General features: G+C 42.0%; 1 protein-coding gene across 2 annotated transcripts in view; it reads right to left on the reverse strand.

The window, feature by feature from the left end:
- Positions 1 to 906: 906 nt before the first annotated feature.
- The window catches only part of ZNF704 (zinc finger protein 704), an 80494-nt gene continuing 60011 nt past the window's right edge, over positions 907 to 21389 (reverse strand). For both annotated transcript variants that reach the window (XM_084306686.1, XM_084306685.1), the window contains exons 4-9: positions 19012 to 19244; positions 15721 to 15821; positions 13322 to 13583; positions 8211 to 8315; positions 3312 to 3406; positions 907 to 1594 (exon numbers count right to left, since the gene is read on the reverse strand). In XM_084306686.1, coding sequence (XP_084162812.1) covers positions 1483 to 1594; positions 3312 to 3406; positions 8211 to 8315; positions 13322 to 13583; positions 15721 to 15821; positions 19012 to 19244 — 908 coding nt within the window. In that variant the 3' untranslated portion in view covers positions 907 to 1482. The remainder of the gene's footprint in view (positions 1595 to 3311; positions 3407 to 8210; positions 8316 to 13321; positions 13584 to 15720; positions 15822 to 19011; positions 19245 to 21389) is intronic.

The raw sequence follows: 21389 nt of genomic DNA on the forward strand, positions 1-21389 counted from the left end.
TGTTTTGTTTAACAGGCAAGCATTACTTAACAGTATACGTTCATATCCTAGTAAATCCTTACTTTATTTTTGTATTAAAATAATTGTCAATCAATTCCATCAAGTTGAGACAACACAGCTTTCCACGTTCAGGTGCATACTTCCTAATGGACAGAGAATCTCTATCCAAGTACTGTGAGTACAGAACCTTGTTAATGTGTATATTGAAATGAGTTAAGAAATGGACTTTTACCATAAATATGTTGCTCCTTTGCTGTTGTACGTCTTTTTCGGAGATGACGTTGTGGATAGGGGGTAAATTCTTTCCTTTGCCATTTTTTTTTTTTTGCGCAAAATAAATTTTAGCAACTTTAATAGGTAAAAAAAATCACGTTGAGCAAACTGTTATCTTAACAACAATCTCTCAAATACGAGAAAAGGAAGCAAGAGCAGAACTGCTGGGCTGGATCATGTCCCTGAATAGGTATTTGATATAATCCTAGTGGCTGCATTTACCAGTTCGCTACAGGCCTTGCGCAGCAGCAGACGTGCTGGTCCAACTGTCAGTCCTCCCCAGGAAGAGGGAGAGTGGTAAGAAAAGCTACTGGACCCCATTATTCTCACGAGTTTCCATCGAGCATCGCTGAATTTCTTCCCTCCACTTGTGTGGTGACAGTATCTGCTGGTGACTTTCCATTGCTGCTTTTCTTCCTCCAGAGATCAAAAATCCAATTTGGTACTTGAATTACTTTGTTCCACTCTGCTGGTCTGTGCCTGGTTTAAAAATCTTCCAGGAGCACTGCTTGCCCTTCTTGAAAATTCAGGCTTTTGTTTTTCTCCTATAAACAAACAAACAAAAATCCCAACTCCTCCCCATAGCCCCTTTCAAAAATATATCATCATCATGATTATTTGTATCAGGAGAATTATTTAGCAGTCTCCAGTCTTAGTACAGCTTTTGCTGAGTAAACGGTAGCTTATAGGACTCTGAAGTGTTTATTAGAAAGCTTTCAAAAAGAGATCTTCATTTCAGGAACAGAAAAATTGTTCAGTTTAGCAAATACAGATGTTCACAGCAAAGAGACTGAAATGGTTAAAAATGATCGGAAGGAGCAAGTAGCTCAAAGAGTTAGCAAAAAATTATCTTTTCCTTTTCTTTTTTTTTTAACAGAAAAACACTAATAGCTGCTCTGGTTTCGATACTTAGTAAGACAGATTTTTGTTATATGTTCTTGTTTTTGCTTTTTATTTATTTTTTGCTCTATTGCTCCACACAGGTTTTGATTAGTGCTTCTCCTTGGCTACAAGTGCTTCACTTTGAAATACAAAGCTCTCTTTTTAAAAAAAAAAAATAAAAATCAAAACGAAACAAAACAAAAACCCCCCAAAAAACAAACAACCACATCACTGGAGGGAAACCGGGAAGTGATACAGTGCAGCTGTAGCGATCTGGTCCTGCTGTTGTCCTCCCCCATCCCCAAATCCGCCGCATGATTTCACTCGTTAGTCGATGAACCTTTGGCAGGCCTTCTTCCACCGGCAGGCAGTACACCACATATCTCTGTTCTCCATCCCATAGACCTTCCGACACTTTTTCCCCTCCCCTCTAGGCTTCCTGTTGGAGAGAAAGGAAAGCTTGTTAACATGATGTTTTTTAGCTTTAGCACCCCCAGATCAGGACAAATGACCTAAATGGAGCACAGAAGGGCGAGAAACCCCAGTGTTTCAAAAAGATTTCGGGGTATTTGCGAGGTGACTGGGAACTGGTGAAGCTGGCAGATCCACGGCTGCAGTCTCCAGCAGCTGCTGAGCCTGCTCCTCTATGCCAAGGCTGGTCCCAGTCATCAGGCTAAGCCTGATCTAGAAACGTGTTACTTCAGCCACACGAAGTGCCGAGGTGTAAGGGATAACCACAGCTATTCTGCAGCACAGCCCAGGTCACATCAGACACGGGCGCTCTTTGGTACAAATACTTTGCATAGCTCCGAGCAGCAGACCTTGACTACGAGCACGCAGCAGCTCTGCAAAGGAGAGGAAAAGCCATCTCTGAAGTTTCTAAGTCCTTGCTGCATGGTTTGCTGAGGCTGATAGATCAAAGAACACCACGGTGATTAAAACCAAGTGTCAACCCTTGCCCTCAGCAGCAAGGCGTTCACGTGTGCTCCTGCTCCTTCCTCTCCAAAGCCAGGCAGGCAGGTGGTACCTGCCTCTAAAGCTCTAATGACTGTCAGGTCTTCCATCCTACAACGTACTTAGAGTTCACATGAGAAGTTCAGAAAATGATCAAAGTAATTGTTAAAATGGAACTTTTCTGTTCAACTTGTAGCAAACCTGAGGAGCGATGCTACAAGGAGAGACCCAGTGCTCATTATGGCAGTGCCATCTGCCCTGGCATCCTTAAATCAACTCAGCTTATAGATTAAAATTGTTTAATACCTGTATTAAATACTGCATAGCATACATGGGAATTGCCTGGTGATTATTCTCTTGCATACATATGCATTTTTTGATTACTGAACATTTACTATTGGTCACAATCCATGAACTGGGAAGATCCCAAGTTTGGTTCAAAGCACATGCAATGATCTAAGAATCATAAGAAAATGAAAAGCTTAAAATCTTCCTTTTGGTCTTTGGTTTCTTTTTAGGGTAGTCACCTTCTAGGACTGAGAGATTAAGCATTTCTTTACTGTAAGAAATATAGCATCACAGTTGAAGTTTTTAACATAACTTTCTGAATGCCTTTAAAAAAAAAAAAAAAAGGCAGACTCCAGTCAAACATCATCTTTAATGGAAGTGAATGTAGCTCACATCTAGGAAGGCAAGGCATAAAGCTTTGCTTTATCTAATTTATTGTAAGATATATTTTTATATCAGTTTTTAACTGGAGTCAAATACTGCAATGAATGAATGGTGATGAGCACACAGTAGAGCCCAGCCTTTCAGGAAAAAAAAGCAAAGCCACGTAATGAAGTTCAGGATGCTTCAGCTGGAACAGTGGGCCTGCATAACACTGATTTACAGGAGAATTTAGATCTGCATCTGAACTCCAGATTCATCTGGCACAAGGCCTGCAGTTGTGCTTTGCAGTCTGCACTTCTCATTTCTCATCAACTCATTTTTTCCCCAGAACTTTACTTTTGATGCTAATGAAAAGCATAATAGGTCTGGAAGGGTTATCCTGAAGTATTTTAGTGAGAAGCTGCCTGACAACTGCAATCACAGTCGGTGCTGTAGTTTTTCTGTTGCTTTGGCCCCTGACATCTTATTTACTAAATAACCTGCAAGTTGTGAAGCTGCTGGTCTGTCAGCAGGAGCTAACGGTCCCGTACCTCAAGCCAAATGCTACTCTAGGCGGTGATGAAAGAACTGTGTGGGCCTGTTTCTGCTCTCCACTCCCTGCAGGACGATTATGAGTTGGTGAGACCTGTCAATACAGACAAAAAAGGCTGCTTATGAACCGCATACAGGCACGAATGCAATACAAACACACCTTTAAGTCTTTGGCAATCAAACCGCTGCTGTTTGTCACAGGTAAACAGAACTGTTCCCAGAAAACGTAATTAATGATAGGTGGTGGCAAAGATACCCGGGAAAGGTTAGTGTGTAACACACAAACACAAATAAGCTGGAGGTCTCTGTATAAATACGTCCATTTTTGCATCAGGTACATATTAGCTGCATTTCATTCTTCTGTACTTCTAGCCCTGCAAGCAGAGTAAACTGGAATACAGATCGGCATCACTTCAGGTTTTGGGAGACACAGAAAATGCATGCATTCAATTTTTTTTTTTAAGAACTCTGAACGGCTCCTACTAAAACTTTCTCCAATGTAAGCAAAGTAAATACCTGGAAAAACAAACTCCAGGCTGCGCTAAGATGAATACCAGCAACCTCGTATGAAACGAAGGGAGTTTGCATGCTGCTCCAGTCTGTGACCTTGCACTGTTTGTGGATTCAGCCTCGGCAAAGGGGGTTTGCTGCAGGGCAGTTACAATGCAGCCCCCCAAGTCAGCCCTTCTGATCCAGGCTGCTAGCAAGCCGTACCAAATTATTTCCTTTGTTCTGCACTGTAAACCTTCCCAGCAGGTTTCCTCTTCTCTGAATGCTCCTGAGTGCATGGCATAGTTTGGTCTCCTGAGACTTGGCAAATAAACGTGCTGCAGGAGCCTGGGTGTTGGGGCCATAATTCAAGTAGCCACGTGCCATAAAGCTTGGCCTTACATAATGCCTTGATTATTTACAGCTAGGGGCTTATTTAGCTCCTGGGTGAATGCCCCAACCACTTACTTCTAAAACACAAGAAAAAAATGATACTTTTGAGCAATTCCATTTTGATATGTACAGAATGCAGCAAGCTTCATCAGTCGCTGGCTACTGCATGCAGTAATAGCAGATATCATCACAGCTCCTTGTGCAACCATGGCTGGCTTTTCACTCCTGCCCTTCTCAAGTCTCGTAATATCTGTCTGGAAGAAGTGACCTGATTTGAGGGTAGTTATTGAATGTGCTTTGAGCATTACTCTATTTTACAGCTATTGCACAGCAGCAAAAAGCTATTAGAGCAGCCACTCTTTCAAATTTCACTTTTGGCTGGCACCTACAGAAATTTCCCATTTAAGTGCATGTGCAGCTCACGCCCTGCACAGGTTTAGGCCATTACCAATACAGTATTTCATATCTCAAAAAAATGAGAATTTCCTCTCTCCACCTGCTTACCATAACTCAAGTTTTATACAGCCAGAGACCACCCACTTCTGTCCTGTCAGTCCTCGCTCCTGAGTGCAGCCTGTTGGCTACGACATGTTGCCTCCCCTGATGCTAGGGGTTATCCAAATTCCTCTTTTCATAAATACAAACTTATATTTTGCACAACTCGAACACACCTGGTCTTAAGGGTCCCACTTCACAAATGGAGCATACATGATTACGTATGGAGTATTCACGATTATTTTGCCTTTTTGTCAGCCTTTCTCCATCAGCAGTAACTTTATATTTTCACTTCCAGAAATGCCCCAAAGCACCAGCCCCAGCGTGGAGGTGATGCTGGCTCAGTGGATTCCCAGTGGACTACGGCTGCTTGACATCTGACAGCCGGATCTTAATTCACCTAGCATGTGCTGTGTTGGCACTAAATATTTTCGGTTGAGATACCTGCTGCCTTTCAATATCTACACGTTAGACTTCTGCAGTTGCCTTTAACCAGAAAATTGTCATCTCCGTCAAGACCGGTGTGAGGTTTCTTTGGCAAACCATGCTTTTATGTAAAATCATGCAGATTGTCATTAACTTTCTTTCCATTATTAATCACTTCTCTTGTTTAATCAAGGAGTGATTGGAACATTGAAAATATTTCCTTGTTTTCATATTGGCAAAGCAGTAACTCTGTTCTCTGGCGCTGGTGTTTAAGTATCACTGCTAGCTGGTACTCAGCGTATTTCTTGGCTATCATCAAAGAGAGGAGCATTCTGAAGGCCTCCTGTGATATAAGCACACTGCCCAATTGCTTCCAAACACAGAACAGATTCGAGTAGCAATTACAACGTGCAGAGCCTCCCCCAGCTCTCCAAGGAGGGTCTCAACACTGTGGTTACCATGGATGAGTACAGCAAGGAGGCTAAACTGCACCAAAGTTGGGCTTTAGTGTATTTCGACATGCTTTGCAGCAGGCACAAGCAATACCTGTTAGCTGTACTCGCTTGTACACTGCACTGAGTGCCAGCTAAGAGCAGGGCCTGAGACCTCAATCCCTGGAGGCTTTTCACATCTGAAGTGCTGTCTGCACAGAGCATTAATGGGAAATGCTATTTGTTAGGAGGGAAGAGTTGGAGCTTCCAGTTACAGCTCCTAGGGGAAGCTGTAGTTACAGAGAATAGCTGTAAACACCAGATTACCAAAATCTTCTAGATTAATGTCTAAGGTTAGATGCTGTGAATACCCCCAAGCCAAAAGCAGCTGCATAATGAATCCCAACTGGTCCAGTTGTATGTACAGGTTGTTTGGAGGTGCTTAGGAAATTGCTGATAAGCACACTCACATTCCCAAAGCTTTTTGGTGCTCCTGCTGAAGACCACCCAAAAGCCAGGGCTTAAAGCAGTTTATACTGCACCCATGTTCCTGGGAGAGCACACAGGGAGCGTTCAGTGTCATGTGAACTCGGTGTCCACAGAAATGAATGAGAAGACACCAAAGGTAGGTTTCAAAAAACACCTCCCAAAAAAATATTATGAAATTTCACCTCTCTCTGGGACTGAACTGCTGACATAAGGCCTACGAAGGAGCCTGTGCCAACTGAGGGCTCAACAGCGCTCTCAGGGGCCCAGGATGGAATTGCCCCATCCCAATCTCCCTGATAAGGTGAGGACATTTTTAGACCTGTGTGCTTTTGTAAATCTGTATCTATTTTGTTGCTACTCAGTAGTTTGTCATAGGCCAAAAGGTATCCCTGAGCCATTTTAGAAAAAGGCTTAAATAACTACTAGGGGTCAGAGAGAAAGCAGTGGCTTGGACTTACTCTCTGAAGTTCCCCTGCTTGCTGCAGACATGCACCTAACCTCAGGGACCAGGTACATACAGAACTGCATGCTTGGTGCTCAGAGCATGAGTTTATGTTATGCTGCCTCTGTCACACAGGCTGATCTCAAATAAGCCTCATGTAAGGCAGAGAAAGTCCACTAAACCCTTACAGCTTTCCTAAAGGGGTTATACTCATTGCAAGGGTGGGATCAGATAGGCCCCTGCTTTTATAAGGCAATATCTAATTTACTTTGAAACAAAAGAAATGCAGTTTTCATTTAATATTCAGCTTTTTAGTATCACTTTGCATTTACACCCTCACTCACCACACGATTTCCCACTGCAGGCAAGCCTTTAATTCTTCAATGACCTCACTGCTGACAGAATATTCAGATGTGTGAACTTCAGTTCTCCCCCCCTCCCTTTTTTTTTTTTTTTTTTTTTTTTTTTTTTGCTAAACAGCCTTATAAATGTTATTAGATACAGATATAAAAACAGTTCGTGCGGTTCCCTGAGTGGTTTCTAATACTGCTACCATCACTGCTTCCCCAGGTTTCTGTATTGGGATTGTTCTTGAATTGTACTTAAATCAATGGCATCTTCACACAATTCCCAGAAAGTGATTTGGCATTTCTTGAATTCTTTTGAGCCCTCTCAACTCTCCAGCCACAGATCGACGTCGTTGCTTGAGCCGGTAAACTCGACACATACAAGTCTAATCCTGTCCTCTTCAGTGTCTGATTTACAATGTGGCTAATTGCACTTTTAGATTCCCAACACTACTGGCACCAATTTCTGCTACTCCACAGAAGGAGCCAGATTTGTAATTGCTCTGTATCAACCCCATTGTTGGGAAATCAAATACTTGAGGAACTTTATGGATAGCACGCTCTGTCAAGGCGCTTGTGTTCAAATTGCTGCCAGCATGATGTCTTTCACTGTTAGTTGTTCCTTGATGGAATTTAATAAATATTCATTGGCAGAGTGCAATGTAATTGATTCAGCCACTTTCATTTTTTATCGGCCCTGCAGGATACCACAGCCTCTGCAGAAAATCTCCAAGATTTGCCAAAGGTTGACAGTAAGAAGCTTTGGAGATGCGCTTGGTGAAAAAAAGGGAGGGAAATAGTATCTGTTATCACCATGCCTAATATTCGCTGTCAGGAAGAAAAAAAACCTATATGGCTCTTAAATGAGCAATGTGCCTTATGCAATACAATGTAAAAAATCATAAAGTACAGTATTAAATGAAATGCTGTGATATGAAGCGGGTTTATGATTAGAGAGTAATAATTTACACTGAAAAATGCTTTCCGATAAAAATTAGAATATGTTATATGCATATTTATTTCTATTTGTACTACAGAAGAATTTCCATTACTTAAAGGTAGTGATTTACATCTGTTGTTGTTATTCACCATGCAAGGCCCCAGAAACCTAATCCTGTTGAAGCTTTCATACAGGTTTTTAACTCCCCCTACAGTATTCACACCTATATTGCTTTGTGTTTAGGACTACTGGAAGTTTATGTTTAAGCAAGAACATTTCCACAGTACTGTTCAGAAATTAGGCCTTGCACACTATTTTTTTTTTGAAGAAAGGGTCAGAGACCCTTATGAGGTCAGAGACCCTTATGTTATGAGACGCTGTGAAACACAAAAAGTTCTAAAAACGTTTTATTATTATTATTATTATTATTATTATTATTCACTTACTGGAATGCCGGTGAAGGTAACTGGAGGCGACTGCCAAGAGATGCTAAAGCTACTGCCGTTAGGAGTGAATTTTGTTGACCCTGGAATGTTCACCGGAGGAGTGGCCTGTTTGAAAAGAAAATATTATTCCAGTAAAAGAACCATTCCTCTTCCAAAGCATTTCAAGGGATCTTTCACTCCTCAAAACTGTAAATCTGCAAGTGGGGAAAAAAATTTCATCGTGCTGACAGTGACAAGCATTTTACTCTGTTACTGAGAGGGATAATCACAGATAAGCCAGGAGGGAAAGAACATGTTTATATACCACTGTTCTTAAAACCTTATTTAGAGAGAGATGATAGCTCTTGCAAGAATCCACATAAAACCTTTAAAAGCTAGATCTGATAAAAAAAAATAATGAAATCAAGCGCCATAGTAAAAAAAAAAATTACTTAATAATGCCAGCCAGCAGAAAAAAAAAAAAAAAAAAAAAGAGTATTAGAAAAGATTAACCTTCCCACAGTGATAAACAAGGTAGTATTTAAAGGTAGTATTTAAACTGGTAGCAGCTGGTTTAAACAACTGAAGATTGCCTGGAGAGTGTTTTTGGACAACAGGGTTAATGGTAAGGGTTGGCCATTTTCCGTTCATCAGATGAATGTTCCTAAGAATCAACATAATTAAAACAGCCTTTCTTATTAAAAATGAGGAGCTGAACATCATCCTTGGGATTCAGTAACAGCTAAAGCTAAAGTGAATATCTGAAGGACTCTTACAGCCCTGGGAACTCTTTCTTTCTTTCTATCCGGGTTGAAACACCCAGTAATACCCTGGGTTGCAGTCCCCAGTAATTACAGCTTAGACTGTTCAGTATCTTTCATCTTATGCCCTCCCCCAGCTTTTCTCACTGGCCTCTGTGTCCTCTGCAACTCCTTTCCCCCCCTCCTTTTGAATCCCTGTTTGTTTGACAGAGTCAGGAAATTTGTAACTTTGCACTTACCCTGCTTAGCAGGAGTGTGAGCAGCCCCCACCAACATAGACTTCCTTTGACTCTTGAGATTCAAGCTTTCATCACAAAAAAAAAGCCCTTTGGTTTAAATTTATGAAGAACCTGCTCTTAAAAATGAGCTTTCTTTCTGTCTTTCAGTTGCTTGTGCCTTGCAAGAGCACAAAGCATTTATGTAAGCAGTGTTTATGTTTGAGGCTGCTGGAGTTGCCTCACTGCTTCCCTGAGCCACAACGCTGAGGAGGAGCGATGACAAACTACAATCTGATTGTCCCCATTAAAGATAATCTTCAGAGCAAACAAGTGCTGAAGCAATCCCCTGGAGCCTCTCCAAGCAAAAGAAACCAAGACAACTGAATGACTCCATCTACTGCAGCTATGCTCTGCATGCTGCTGAGGCTGCAGACAGCTCCAAGGGAATCAATACAGACACACCACTTTCTTGAGGAAGTACATGTCTGCTGAGCTCAGTAACATAAAAGCCTCACTGAAAGGCATTGGGAAAAACGTGGTGACTCAGGTGGTACCTGCAGTGCTTTATCACAGCCCTATTTAAACAGGAGTGGGTGAAAATAGAATCATAGCATGTCCTGAGTTGGAGGGAACCCACAAGGGTCAGAGCCCAACTCCTGGCTCCACAAAGAACCACCCAAAAACCAAACCACATGTCTGAGAGCATTGTCAAAGCACTTCTTGAACTCCGGCAGGCTTGGTGCTGTGACCACCTCCCTGGGGAGCCTGTCCCAGTGCCCGACCACCCTCTGGGTGCAGAACCTTTCCCTAACCCCCAGCCTGACCCTCCCCTGTCCCAGCTCCATGCCGTCCCCTCGGGTCCTGTCGCTGTCCCCAGAGAGCAGAGCTCAGCGCCTGTCCCTCCGCTCCCCTCGTGAGGGAGCTGCAGGCCGCCATGAGGCCTCCCCTCAGCCTGCTCTGCTCGGGGCTGAGCAAACCAAGGGACCACAGCCACTCCTCATGTGTCTTCTCCTGTAGGCCCCCCACCATCTTTGTAGGCCTCCTTTGGACACCCTGTAATAGTTTTACGTCCTTCTCATACTGTGGCACCCAAAATTGCACACAGTGCTCGAGGGGAGGCTGCACCAGTGCAGAGAAGTGCAGGACAATCCCTTCCCTCGACCTGCTGGCAGTGCTGGGCCTGAGGCACCCTAGGGTACAGTTGGCCCTTTCGGCTACAAGGGCACACTGTGGACTCATACTAGGCTTATCATCAACCAAAACCCTCTGCAGGGTTGGACTCTAGCCACTTGTCCCCCAAACTATATGTACATCCAGGATTACTCCATCCAAAGTGCAGAATCTGACACTTGCTCTTGTTAAATTTCATGCAACTGGTGACTGCATAGCACTCTAAGTTATCAAAATCTCTCTGAAAGGCCTCTCTACCCTGAAGGGAATCAATGGCTCCTCCTAATTTAGCACCATCCACACACTCACTTAGTGTGCACTCAACTCCTGTATACAGGTTACTGTAACTGATGTAACCCCAGTTACCACAACTCTTTGAACCCGACCCTTCAGCCAATTGTTCACCCACAATACTGTGTATACATCCAGCTATACACTGGATATTTTATCCAGAAGGACACTGTAAGAGACAACATCAAAATTTTGTTAGAATCAGAAAACAAAACAAACAGAACAACAACAAAAACAGATCCACACTCTTCCCTTTGTCCACTATTGGGTAATCTTGCCACAAACGTATATTAAGTTAGCAAGGCATGACTTTGCCTTCATGAACCCACACTGGCTTTGAATCATGGCAGCACTCTTGCCAGAAGGAGCTGAAGGCAATGGGTTGGAAAGTGAGGCAGTGCCTGTGCTCAGCATCTCCTGGGATGTCAGTGCCAGCATGGCTGCTCCCCGAGGGATGCCAGTAAAACCTGCAAGTGGAGTCCTAAATGCTGAAAGAACCCACGTGTAGCTACTCTGTAGCTAAATTTAACAGGTACAGGCAGTTGTTTCATAATGAAACGTGAGGTATGAAAAGTTTCAAATTGCTTTAATTTGCAGTTTCTTAAAATACTATGATGCTCAATTCTTTTTTCACAGTGCCTAAATATTTACCTCAGACATGATGAGATTTAGACAATCAATCACCATGTTCTTTGGTTCCTACAAATGCATCTTTGCACTTCAAGCACAGTCCCTATTTTCAGGCTAACATTTTAGACAATCTTTTCCATCAGGTAAGCAACCATAATATTAAAATGGGTTGAAGAGTTTCTATACCCATGATTTCACTTTGCTTGGAAATTTCCACCTGATTTCCAATCAAAGTATATTTATGGCCAATTTATAATAAGCTACTCTTGTGCTAATGCTCTTCACGGCAGCAATCCCATCCCCTACCAGATCTTGTTTTGTCAGAGTTCTCAGTCCCTGTGCTGGATGGTATCTCTTCATTCTGATCACCTATTTCTACCTGTTCCAGTTGAGACCACCATCCTTGAATGTGGGTGACCAGAACCATACTCAGGTTTTCAGCTAAGTTATATAACGGTCTTGTACAATGGCATAAAAATATCCGTAAGAAATTTATATTTCTCACCTGAGACAACTTATAACTGTTGTGTTTTGTTTTTTTTTTTCCCTTCACATCTCCACTGTTGTTGACTCACAGTCATTCTGTGCTTGATAAACAGAGATTTCCTCCTTTTGTGATTTTCTAGCTACCTCAGCTTAGAGCAGAAACATCTCATTAGTTCCTAAGGTGCAGAACTTTGCATACTCTGCCACTATATTGCATCCAAAAGCGTATCATTTTTAAGATCATCCAGTCATGTAAGCATGATACACAAATCTCAGTACTGCTGACATCTCCTGAGTTTGTTATTATAGTACTTACCTAGTATCAAAATGATTTAATGAAAATGAGATCAAGTCCAAATACTGCCTTTTCATACAGCTCCACTAATAACATCCTACAGTCCCCTCAAAATAACTCATTGTTGTTCTCCCTTACTTCCCAGCTTCACTCCTACACTAAAATTTATCTCTAGCCAAACAAATACTGCCTATATGATTTAAGATCAATCTCTCCTCAAATCCAGAGGGATTTGTTTTACTGTACTGCTGCTGCTTCTTTCTTGAAAAAAGCTACTTTTTTTTTTTTCTTGGATCTTAGCTGCACTACCTGATGCAACTACCCCCCTGAGATGCCAAACTTCCACCCAAGTTTTCCACAGTGCTTGGGAGTCCAAAACAAGCCTGTGGTCTCTGGGTGGTTCCCTCTGCCCCTTTAATGGGTCTGTTCCAGACAAACAACAAAAGGGCTTCATCCGCACCGTGCTGCATACAAAAGTTATTTCATCTGATAAATTTAACAGAGTTCAGTTCTCCAGTGCATATGCAGGTCATGGACCACACCACTTCAAAGCATTAATTCTTCTTTTCCCATATGGTATCCAGACAAAAAGAAAAATGCCAAATTTTAGCGCACTTTTACAATTAATGCTTTCTGTCTAAACTTAATTGGAAGTTTTTGGAACAGCACTTTGGATCTCATTGGATTTTTGCCATTTGCAAAGAATTACCTTTAAGAGTAGGAGGATCCCATATACGCCTTTCCATTTTTGCTGCTCTACTTCCCATATGCAAACTGACATCTCGCACGGTACAAATACAGGAAACGAACTGTTCCTGGCATCTGCTGGGTACTTGCCTCCAGACACAGTTTCAGCTCTGTTTGTATGGGTAACACTTTGGGAGGGATTCAGCTGACTGAATGGGATCATTTACAACACAGGAGGCCACGTTAGAACATGCCACCTTGGCCTTTCCTTACAGTCAGTGAAGAAAGTGAGTACAGTCTGTGGGTAGTCACTGGAACACACCAAGCAGCTCTCCTCTACCTGAAGGATGCACCTACGCGTGGCTGGATAGATAATACCCCAAAGTCCACTGCCTGTGGTGGGAGCATAAACAAACAACTAGCTCAGATGAAGACATTAGATTTAAATGAGACAAATCTTGCTGGCTGCCCCATAAAACTTGAACCCTCTGAAACTAGGCTTGGCTTTTCAGAAGCCAAACATAGTGATCAGGCATTTGTTTCTACATTAATGGAATCAGTATAAGCAGTGGAACTCCCTCTCACTCGCATTACCTGGTAAGCATGGTCCGTGTGTACGAGGTAGAGGTTGGTAGGAGCTGAGCGGCTCAGAGGTGTCATCAATTTAGTCTCAGTTTTGGCACAGGAAGTTTCAGGACGGATTGCATCTTGGGTGGGAAACGAAGGAGGAGATGCTAAGGATGGAGAGACTGGGGAAAGGCTGCTTAAGCCATCAGCTACTGAGTCCGTGTTGAGCCTGATTTCTGTATAGTAAAAATCCTCCTCTCCATCACTGTAGTCAGACTCTCCTACACGTCTGTATCGAGACAAAGAATAATTGATTAAATGAAAGCAAGAATACTAAGGTGAGTTTTAAGTCCTACACGCATGAGCACATATATTCGTACTGTTGACAAATTAATATTCCCAGTTTCACCTCTGCCTACTTGATCAGTATTCTGACCGCAGGGAAGGGGAGAGGAAAAGAAAATCATCTAGTCTGAAGGGAAAAGAAGCAGGAATTAAAACTTGTTTTCCCTCTATGTTATTCTGAACTAATTCTTTGACCTTGGACTTGATGTTTAACTTCTACGCTTCCACTTAAATATCAGTATTTGCTTCCCACTGCTAACCACTGAAGTTAACAAGAATTGCAAAGCCCTTTAACTTCATAAATGGCAGAGAAACCACAGAAGGACACGTCGAGATAACAGGCACGGGCAAGATATATTTTACTAACATAACAGCAAATAATTTGTTATCTTATCATGTGTTATTTAAATCAAATACAGTTATAGCCATGGTTCAGTGTAACTTTCCTTGGCGTAACAGAAAAAGCTGCTAGGTAACAGTGCCTCAGACACAGGCAGAGGAAGGACATGTAAGGGCTGGCTTGCCAGTGCTGGACATCCTGGTCCTACCCTCCAGATGCAGACTTGCTGAAGGGGAAGATACAAAAGGCTTAAATGTCCCTGCATTCCCTGGCACCCTCTGTTGTGTCTTAGAGCACAAGTGCTGGCAGTGAAGCAGCCCAGTCAAAAGCAGCAGTTTCCAACAGGCTACACATTATCTGGAAATCCCAAACCACTATTTTAGCACATTCCCGTGCCAAACGCTACACAAATGTAACTCAGAGCTCATACATGTGTATTTTTGCCCGATCTTCCTCATGGGAAGCCTGGGAGCCCTATAGGTCCTCCTGTGCATGACCTATCAGGGCTGAATGCTGGACTTCTCTTTTTCCAGGCATGTACCCAAGAGCAGCCCCTAGCTTATTTCTCAGCCTGCTTGCCCAACCTCATGGTCCTTTACTATCTTAGTGAACAGAACACACTGAGAGGGCAGGGATTCAACACAGTTGAAAGGGTCCATCAAAAGTACTATCTGCTGGACCCCGTTAAGTTAACCACCAAAAGCCTTTCTCCCCCAGAAAGCTGCAAGCTCCAAATTCTAGGGAAGTTCTGCTGTTTACTTTTGCCTGCCCCAGGCCATGAAAAGCACGTCCCAGCAATATACAGGACAAAGAGAAAAATGTATAACGGCATTTATAAGGAGATTTTTTCTGCTAACCTCACTCTTCAGAACCTCAGCCCAACAGCAATTGCTGCCACTTTTGCAAGCCTGCCAGTCTCTCCAGAGCTCCATACCAGACTACACCCTCATGGTCACTTTAATTTTTAAGCACTGTTTAACAGACTTACACACCAGATATATTTCCATGTATCTCACAGGTGAAGACCATAAGAAGGGGAATGAGAAAAAAGATTCAAAGAACATAGACATGTAAGCCAACACCTGGAGCCCTTTTCCCTTTTTCATTGCCCTGGTTGCTTTCTCAATGACACCACGAGGCAGCATGAGGACCCCCTGTAATTATGTATTCATCAGCTAGGTCACTCAGAGAATTGCACAGGAGATTTTACTTGGAAACTAAAGTTCTGAAAAAACTTTGTGTCATACAAGAGCTTTTGCTTCTAGTCCACATAAACACGAATTAAGTTTTCAGCTTGGTTTAGTTTTCATTTTTTTTTTTTTTTGAGTTGGTTTGAATCTGAATCAGTGCAGGCACCCAATGTGATATGAAACAAAACTGGGAAGTATTCATGCAAGAGCTTGAAACCTGTCATCTTTCACGTGGCTTCAGTCTGGGTGTGATGTGCAGAGCACCGGTATAGAGTAAAAACAGTTCTCTATCAAATATTGCCGAGTTGCATGGACATTAGCGATCTACAGCTGCACCTGACCTTCTAGTGAAGTTCACAAAAGTTCAGAAAAGAAAGTGCCTTACTGTTGGAAAAAGTTCCTGTTCACCTTAACACACTGCTCCACAATTTCATCAGAAAGCTAGGAATCTTAGAAAAGACAAGGATAATCTGGTTCATCTCCCTGGCAAAGGGTGACTGCTTGCCTCCTATACCAAATCCTTTTGTCTTCTGAAGACACCGGTCTCTTACCCAAGGTGAACGGTCCATATGTGTTTCTGGATCCCTGCAGCTGTGCTCAGTACCTTTCCGCAGTTTTTCCACAGGCATTTGAACATCACCTTCATCGAGTTCTGAAATTTATGAGTAAAGCAACATATTCTTAGTTGCATGGAAGATAGATAGAAAAAAAAAGCAACCCAAAACAAACACAGAGTTACAAAACACTGTTTTATCTGTATGCTAAATCACTGAAGGTCTATAGTGTCTAACTCTGAATTTGTAATACTGCAGTTGGCTCTGTTGACAGTGCAATCCCACTGGACCCAACAAATTCCGGTGGAAAGCCACTGGAATAGCTTGTGCCAAAAGTTTACCTCTCTGCTCTTTGGCATGACATGACGCTCCTACAACCCTTGCCTGGCCAAGTGAATGAGAATTCCATCTAACTCTGTTTAATGTTTTTAATGACTACGTGTATAATCTCATTTTAATGAGATTCTTGTGCATATATGATTTCATTAGACTGAGTTGTCATTGATTTAAAGCACGGCAGACCTGACTGTAACCCACCCCCATCTTCACTATTTTGAAGACTGGAGAATACAAATCATCAGTTTAAAGCACAGTACGTGGTAACAAACTGCACAGAAGTTACAGAATTTTACAGATATTTTAAAAGCCAACTTAACCCCCAGATGACACCAACTTTATACCTTTCATATAAAGACTGTTAATACCTAAATAATTTGTGCTTCCTCAAAATCACATCCTCTCTTATAACAGAATGTATTATTAAAGAAAACATGAGGAAGAGCTTCTAAATATTGTATTATTAACCTATAATTTTAACTACATGCAAGATTAAATGAATATGCTCATGTAAAGTTCAATTAAAAAAACACAACAGACCAAGCATATCTTTAGAGTTAATAACGTGCTTCTTCTGTATCTTGAAGAGAAAGAGTTTGGAGCCTTTGGAATGGCATGTGAGTATATGTAAGTTTCAGCATTTGCTATAAAGATAACAATTATTATATAATTTTTTAAAAAATCTGAGCTGATGGGCTTTTTGAAACCTGAGCTGATTATAGTAGCGTGTTCTCACAGCTATCTGGCAGTCTAACAGCTCCTGTTTTAAAGTACGGATGCTAGGTGCTTCAAGACCTGAGGTACTGATTATAGCTTGTACAAAAATCTTCTACATTGGAATAAATTGCACATAAATTCCCTGCAATTTTTTTTTTTTAATCTGACAGTACAACTACCATTCTGTTTCTTCCTAAAATTAAACATAATCTAGCAATTCTAACAGATAAATTTCTTACTTTTACAATAATAAAAAAAAAAAGACTGAATACTGTCATCAGCTTAAAAACCAACAAAACACCACCAGCCACAGTGACAAGATGAAGATCACGTTTTTCATTTACATCTTAGGAATTCTGATGTGGTGTCATGAACACTGTAGGTACCTTTATTAACACAGAGTGATTTAACATCAATTTCTGGTTACATGGCAAAAACAATCTCTCTCGAGGGTCTTTTTAGCTTTTTTTTTTTTTTTTTTTGTCAATGCTAGGAATTTGAAAAAAAAAATAGTAATTTTAACATTACCCAAATGAAATCTCACACAAGAGAAATATGGAAGGTAAACCACGCTTCCGTTTCTGACCAAATTGCCTAGTAGGCTTTAAAGTTTTATTCTAGAAAATGACCGAACATTAAATGATTTGGTGGGGAACGACTACCTTAATGGAAACTTTTACGCAACTTTCTTAGTGGAAGTGGTTGCTAACATGCAATGAAGAAATTTCAATGAGTCAAAGTCAGGTTACCAATCACTATTTCCATGTCTATTCCTTCTGATTTTGAAGCTCTAAAGAAGAATTAACCTGAACATTTTTATCTCCCCTTCTAAATGCGTGAAGATGTGCTCAGGCAGAGTGCCATGCTGGGGCCAGAATCAAAGAACCACAGGAAACTCCGTTCATCCATAACATAGTTTAGCAGGTATTGTTATTATTTACCTAAACTAAACATTGCCCATACAGAGCAAAATTCATGAGAATGGGAACAGATAGTGCAATGTATCTGTGGTGTGTACATAAATAGAAATATTCAAAGACAACTTACATAACAATAACGATGGCAGCTGTAAAGCCATCTGTCTAATCACAGCTGAACAATAGGAGTGATGATAATAAGCGTAACTTTAACTGAAAAGTAAAAGGCCAAGCAGCACACTTCTGCATTCCTGCTGCCACACAGCCCAAAATCATCTCTGCCTTTAGTTTAACAACCAGGTCTAACTTCTAATTTATTATAAGAAATGTGTCCTCCAAAATACATATATTTTCCTTTTAAGAAAACAAAACAAAACACATTTTACACCCTTCTCCCACAAACACGAGCAGAACAGTGTGGGTCAGCAAATAAGCAACTTCTGGAGCAAGAAGATAAATCTGAATACGTTTATACAATCATTAAAACTTCTTCCTGCTGGTGGTGAAGCAATTAACTGCCTCAGACTAAGCCAGAAACAAAGTCACTAAGGGAGAATAAATTGTTTTTCTCTTTCTTACAAAAAGCTCTTTTTCATCTTGCTATGTAAAACCTGTCCTGTTGGTGTTGGGAAGGAAGAGGACTTGGACTAGTGCCATCTCTTTGTTTTCTTTTTCTTCGAGAGGAGCCTGCTTGATGGCATAGTGGTGCTTTTTTGCTTTTATTTATGGACTTTTTTTTTTCTTTTTTACGCTGTGCTTTATTTAGTTTGCTTTTGCACTCCTACCATGGATAAATTCGGCCACTGCTAATACTGGATCAAAAGCCACGGGGTTTCATCTCCCTCTCCTGTTTTCACCCCATATGTTTGTGCAGAGAAAGCTTCGCAGCACTAAGGCAACTGACAGGCTGTCAGACAAACAGCACTTCCAGGGGGCATGAAACATCAAGGCCATACCCAGTCTTCGTGATGACACGTAAAGGCTGCCTGTTGCCTCCTGCATGCAAAGAATTTGCCACAGTGGGACAGAAATCCCTTGAATGGCCAGAGGCAACACCTTCTGGAAAGCACGCTGCTGTTTTCCGAGCAGGAGACTCTGCAGAACCTCACCATCTGCCAGCAAATGTGCGGTGCTGATGGCAGCATGGGCAGTAGGTGAGGAGACCACAGACACAGGGACTAGGCTCAGCACCTACATTCACTGGATGCCAACGAGGGATATGCACACAGAATGGGGGTGACCCATTCCTTCCTCATGGCAGAGTAAGTTTACCAACGCCCAACGTGCCTATGGGTATGGAACTGAAGAGGAAGCTAACCTTTCTTTTCCTAGGAATGGGTTCATCAAAGAGAAGGTTGCTCGTTTCAGCTTCATCAATACCATCATCTGGCTGGGAAGGCGTTCGGAAAGCTTTGAAGCTGTCAGCTGACAGAGGTGGAGATGGGGTGGATGGGTTGGACTGGTCACTGGGAGCATTCCAGCTCCAGTATCCACTGCTGCTGGTACTAGAAGGCACAAATCCTCCTTCTTTCCAAGATCCATTTAGGGACTCTGTCAAGAACAACAGCCATCATCAATATCACATGTTAAGGGCAAAGGAGCAATTTTATCTAAGGCTTAGGTACCACATTGGTAATTAACTGGGTGTTCAGCACAGGAAAGTTAAAGGCCTGGACACAGGGAGGACAACCACATCTATCCCAGAGCACGCACGCTTGTTAATAGCCATGTTCCACACTTGATTTTGTAGTTAAGGAAACAAAAAAAAGTTTTCTAAAAAGAAATTCTGGGTCTAGAAAAATAAACTGTTCCGGAATATAAACAGTGAGAAGGACTCAGATACTGCATGAAAAGTTAAGGAAAAGCATTCAAATACTTTCTGATCTTTAAACACCAACACACGACTGCAGCGGGGCATAAGAGCAAGCCCCAAGCCACTGCACCACCAAGAGGAGACCCCTGGGCAGAGGACACAGGTTCTGCATCCCAGGACATGAGCTGTGTCTGCAAAAACATCATCATCATCCAAGCACTAAAACACCAAAGAAAACCCTAATTATGCTCTAACTGCCTTCTTTAAGAGAAAGGCTTCTGCCAGCACACACACCTCTGGCTAATTGACATCCTGGTGTAACTGGATGCATCCTTAGAAGGATATCCCGTTTTCTTCATAAAGGTGTGTTGCTGGGCGGCTGGTTTCAGACGTGGCATCCCTGGACCCCGTCCCACCTGCTTGCTGGAGGAGCCCCTTCCTCAATGCAGCAGCTACCCCGGCGTTAGGTGGCAAGCAGGCACCCAAACCCGTAGATTTGGCCATGCTGTCGTGGGTGGGAGATGTCTGGGGGATGATTTAAGCCCTATTTCATGTACTGAGGTCCTCTTCTCTGCCCCAAAAGGGCTTCTGGCAGGAGGGGAAGGTTCAGGTTCCCAGCCCATAGGTATGGGCCAAGCACACCAGCAGCGCAACACCAAATAAATACCATGGGGGGCTCTGCCCGTAGCTGCAGCTTTGAACCAGGCAGGGACTGTTTGTGAGGTCTCACCAGAAGTCAGGCATCAGAAGTTTTTCTCAATGGCACTGTAGGTGTCCGAGCATTGTGCAAAACCTGGCTTTGGAGTTGGCAAGGAAATAAAATAAGTAACGTTTCTTTAACAGATAAGATCTTAAGTGCGAGGCAGGAGCCTTTTCAAGTCAGTGCCTGCATTTAAGAGTTCTGCAGAAGTCACTCCTTCATTCCTTCCCAGTTTCTTACAGACAAATTTAACTAATGATGTCAGCAAGAACATAATGTCTGCAACCAGAAGCTTAACCCCGAAATCAATTAAATGAATCATTTATTTTTATTATTTATTTATTTTACCCCTAGTTCAGTTGGTTTTGGACAAAGCCCTTAATTATTAACATCAGCTGCTCACAAAACCAAATTCAGTGCTTCATCATGTAAGCACACGTGTAAAAATACCTGCCCGCATGGGCAGTAGCCAAGTCCCTGCACTTACAGATCAGGGCCACTGGCTGTAAACCCCATTTCCCTCTGCAAAACAAAATAATCCTGCTTGGAAAAGGACACATATTTCCTGTAGCTACTAAGTTAATGTATGAAAATGTAGTGTTTTGGTTCATGGTTACAGCCTTCTGAATTTTTATGCCACTGTAATTGAGGTGGTTTTTGTTTCTTTTAAGTATTTGCACTTGAGTTTCCTGCCAAAGCCAAGGAGTACATCTGGTATCAACTTGTGAACTTTGCATAGTTTAAAAATTGCATTTGTTCAAATAAACAGAGGAAACAGCACTCTTTCAACTACTGTTTTCTGACACATTACAGTGGTACTTTGTATTCTCCGGTTTTACAGCTCCTCCTCACCTTACTGAGAAAGAGATTTAGATCAAGAACATTTTTAAAGTAATATATGAAAGAAAAGACTGAATGAGGTTGACAACAGGAAGAAAAACAAACACTGGTTCTTGTTAATACTAACAAATCTGTCACTGTAAAGGAGTTTAAACTAAGAATAAATGCAACTTACTCTTACTTTGGGGCTTGTTTCATGTTGCTGGAGTTGCGTGAAAGAGAATCAGACCAAATATTACTCAGCTGCAGGGAAATAGGGGCCAAACTGATCCAATTTACATGGGTGATCACCCCCAGGAATTCCAGCAAAGATCAGACTTTCATATCAGTGATAATATGATTT

The sequence above is a fragment of the Netta rufina genome, assembly GCF_964035555.1.
Source record: "Netta rufina genome assembly, chromosome: 2".
Classification (NCBI taxonomy): domain Eukaryota; kingdom Metazoa; phylum Chordata; class Aves; order Anseriformes; family Anatidae; genus Netta; species Netta rufina.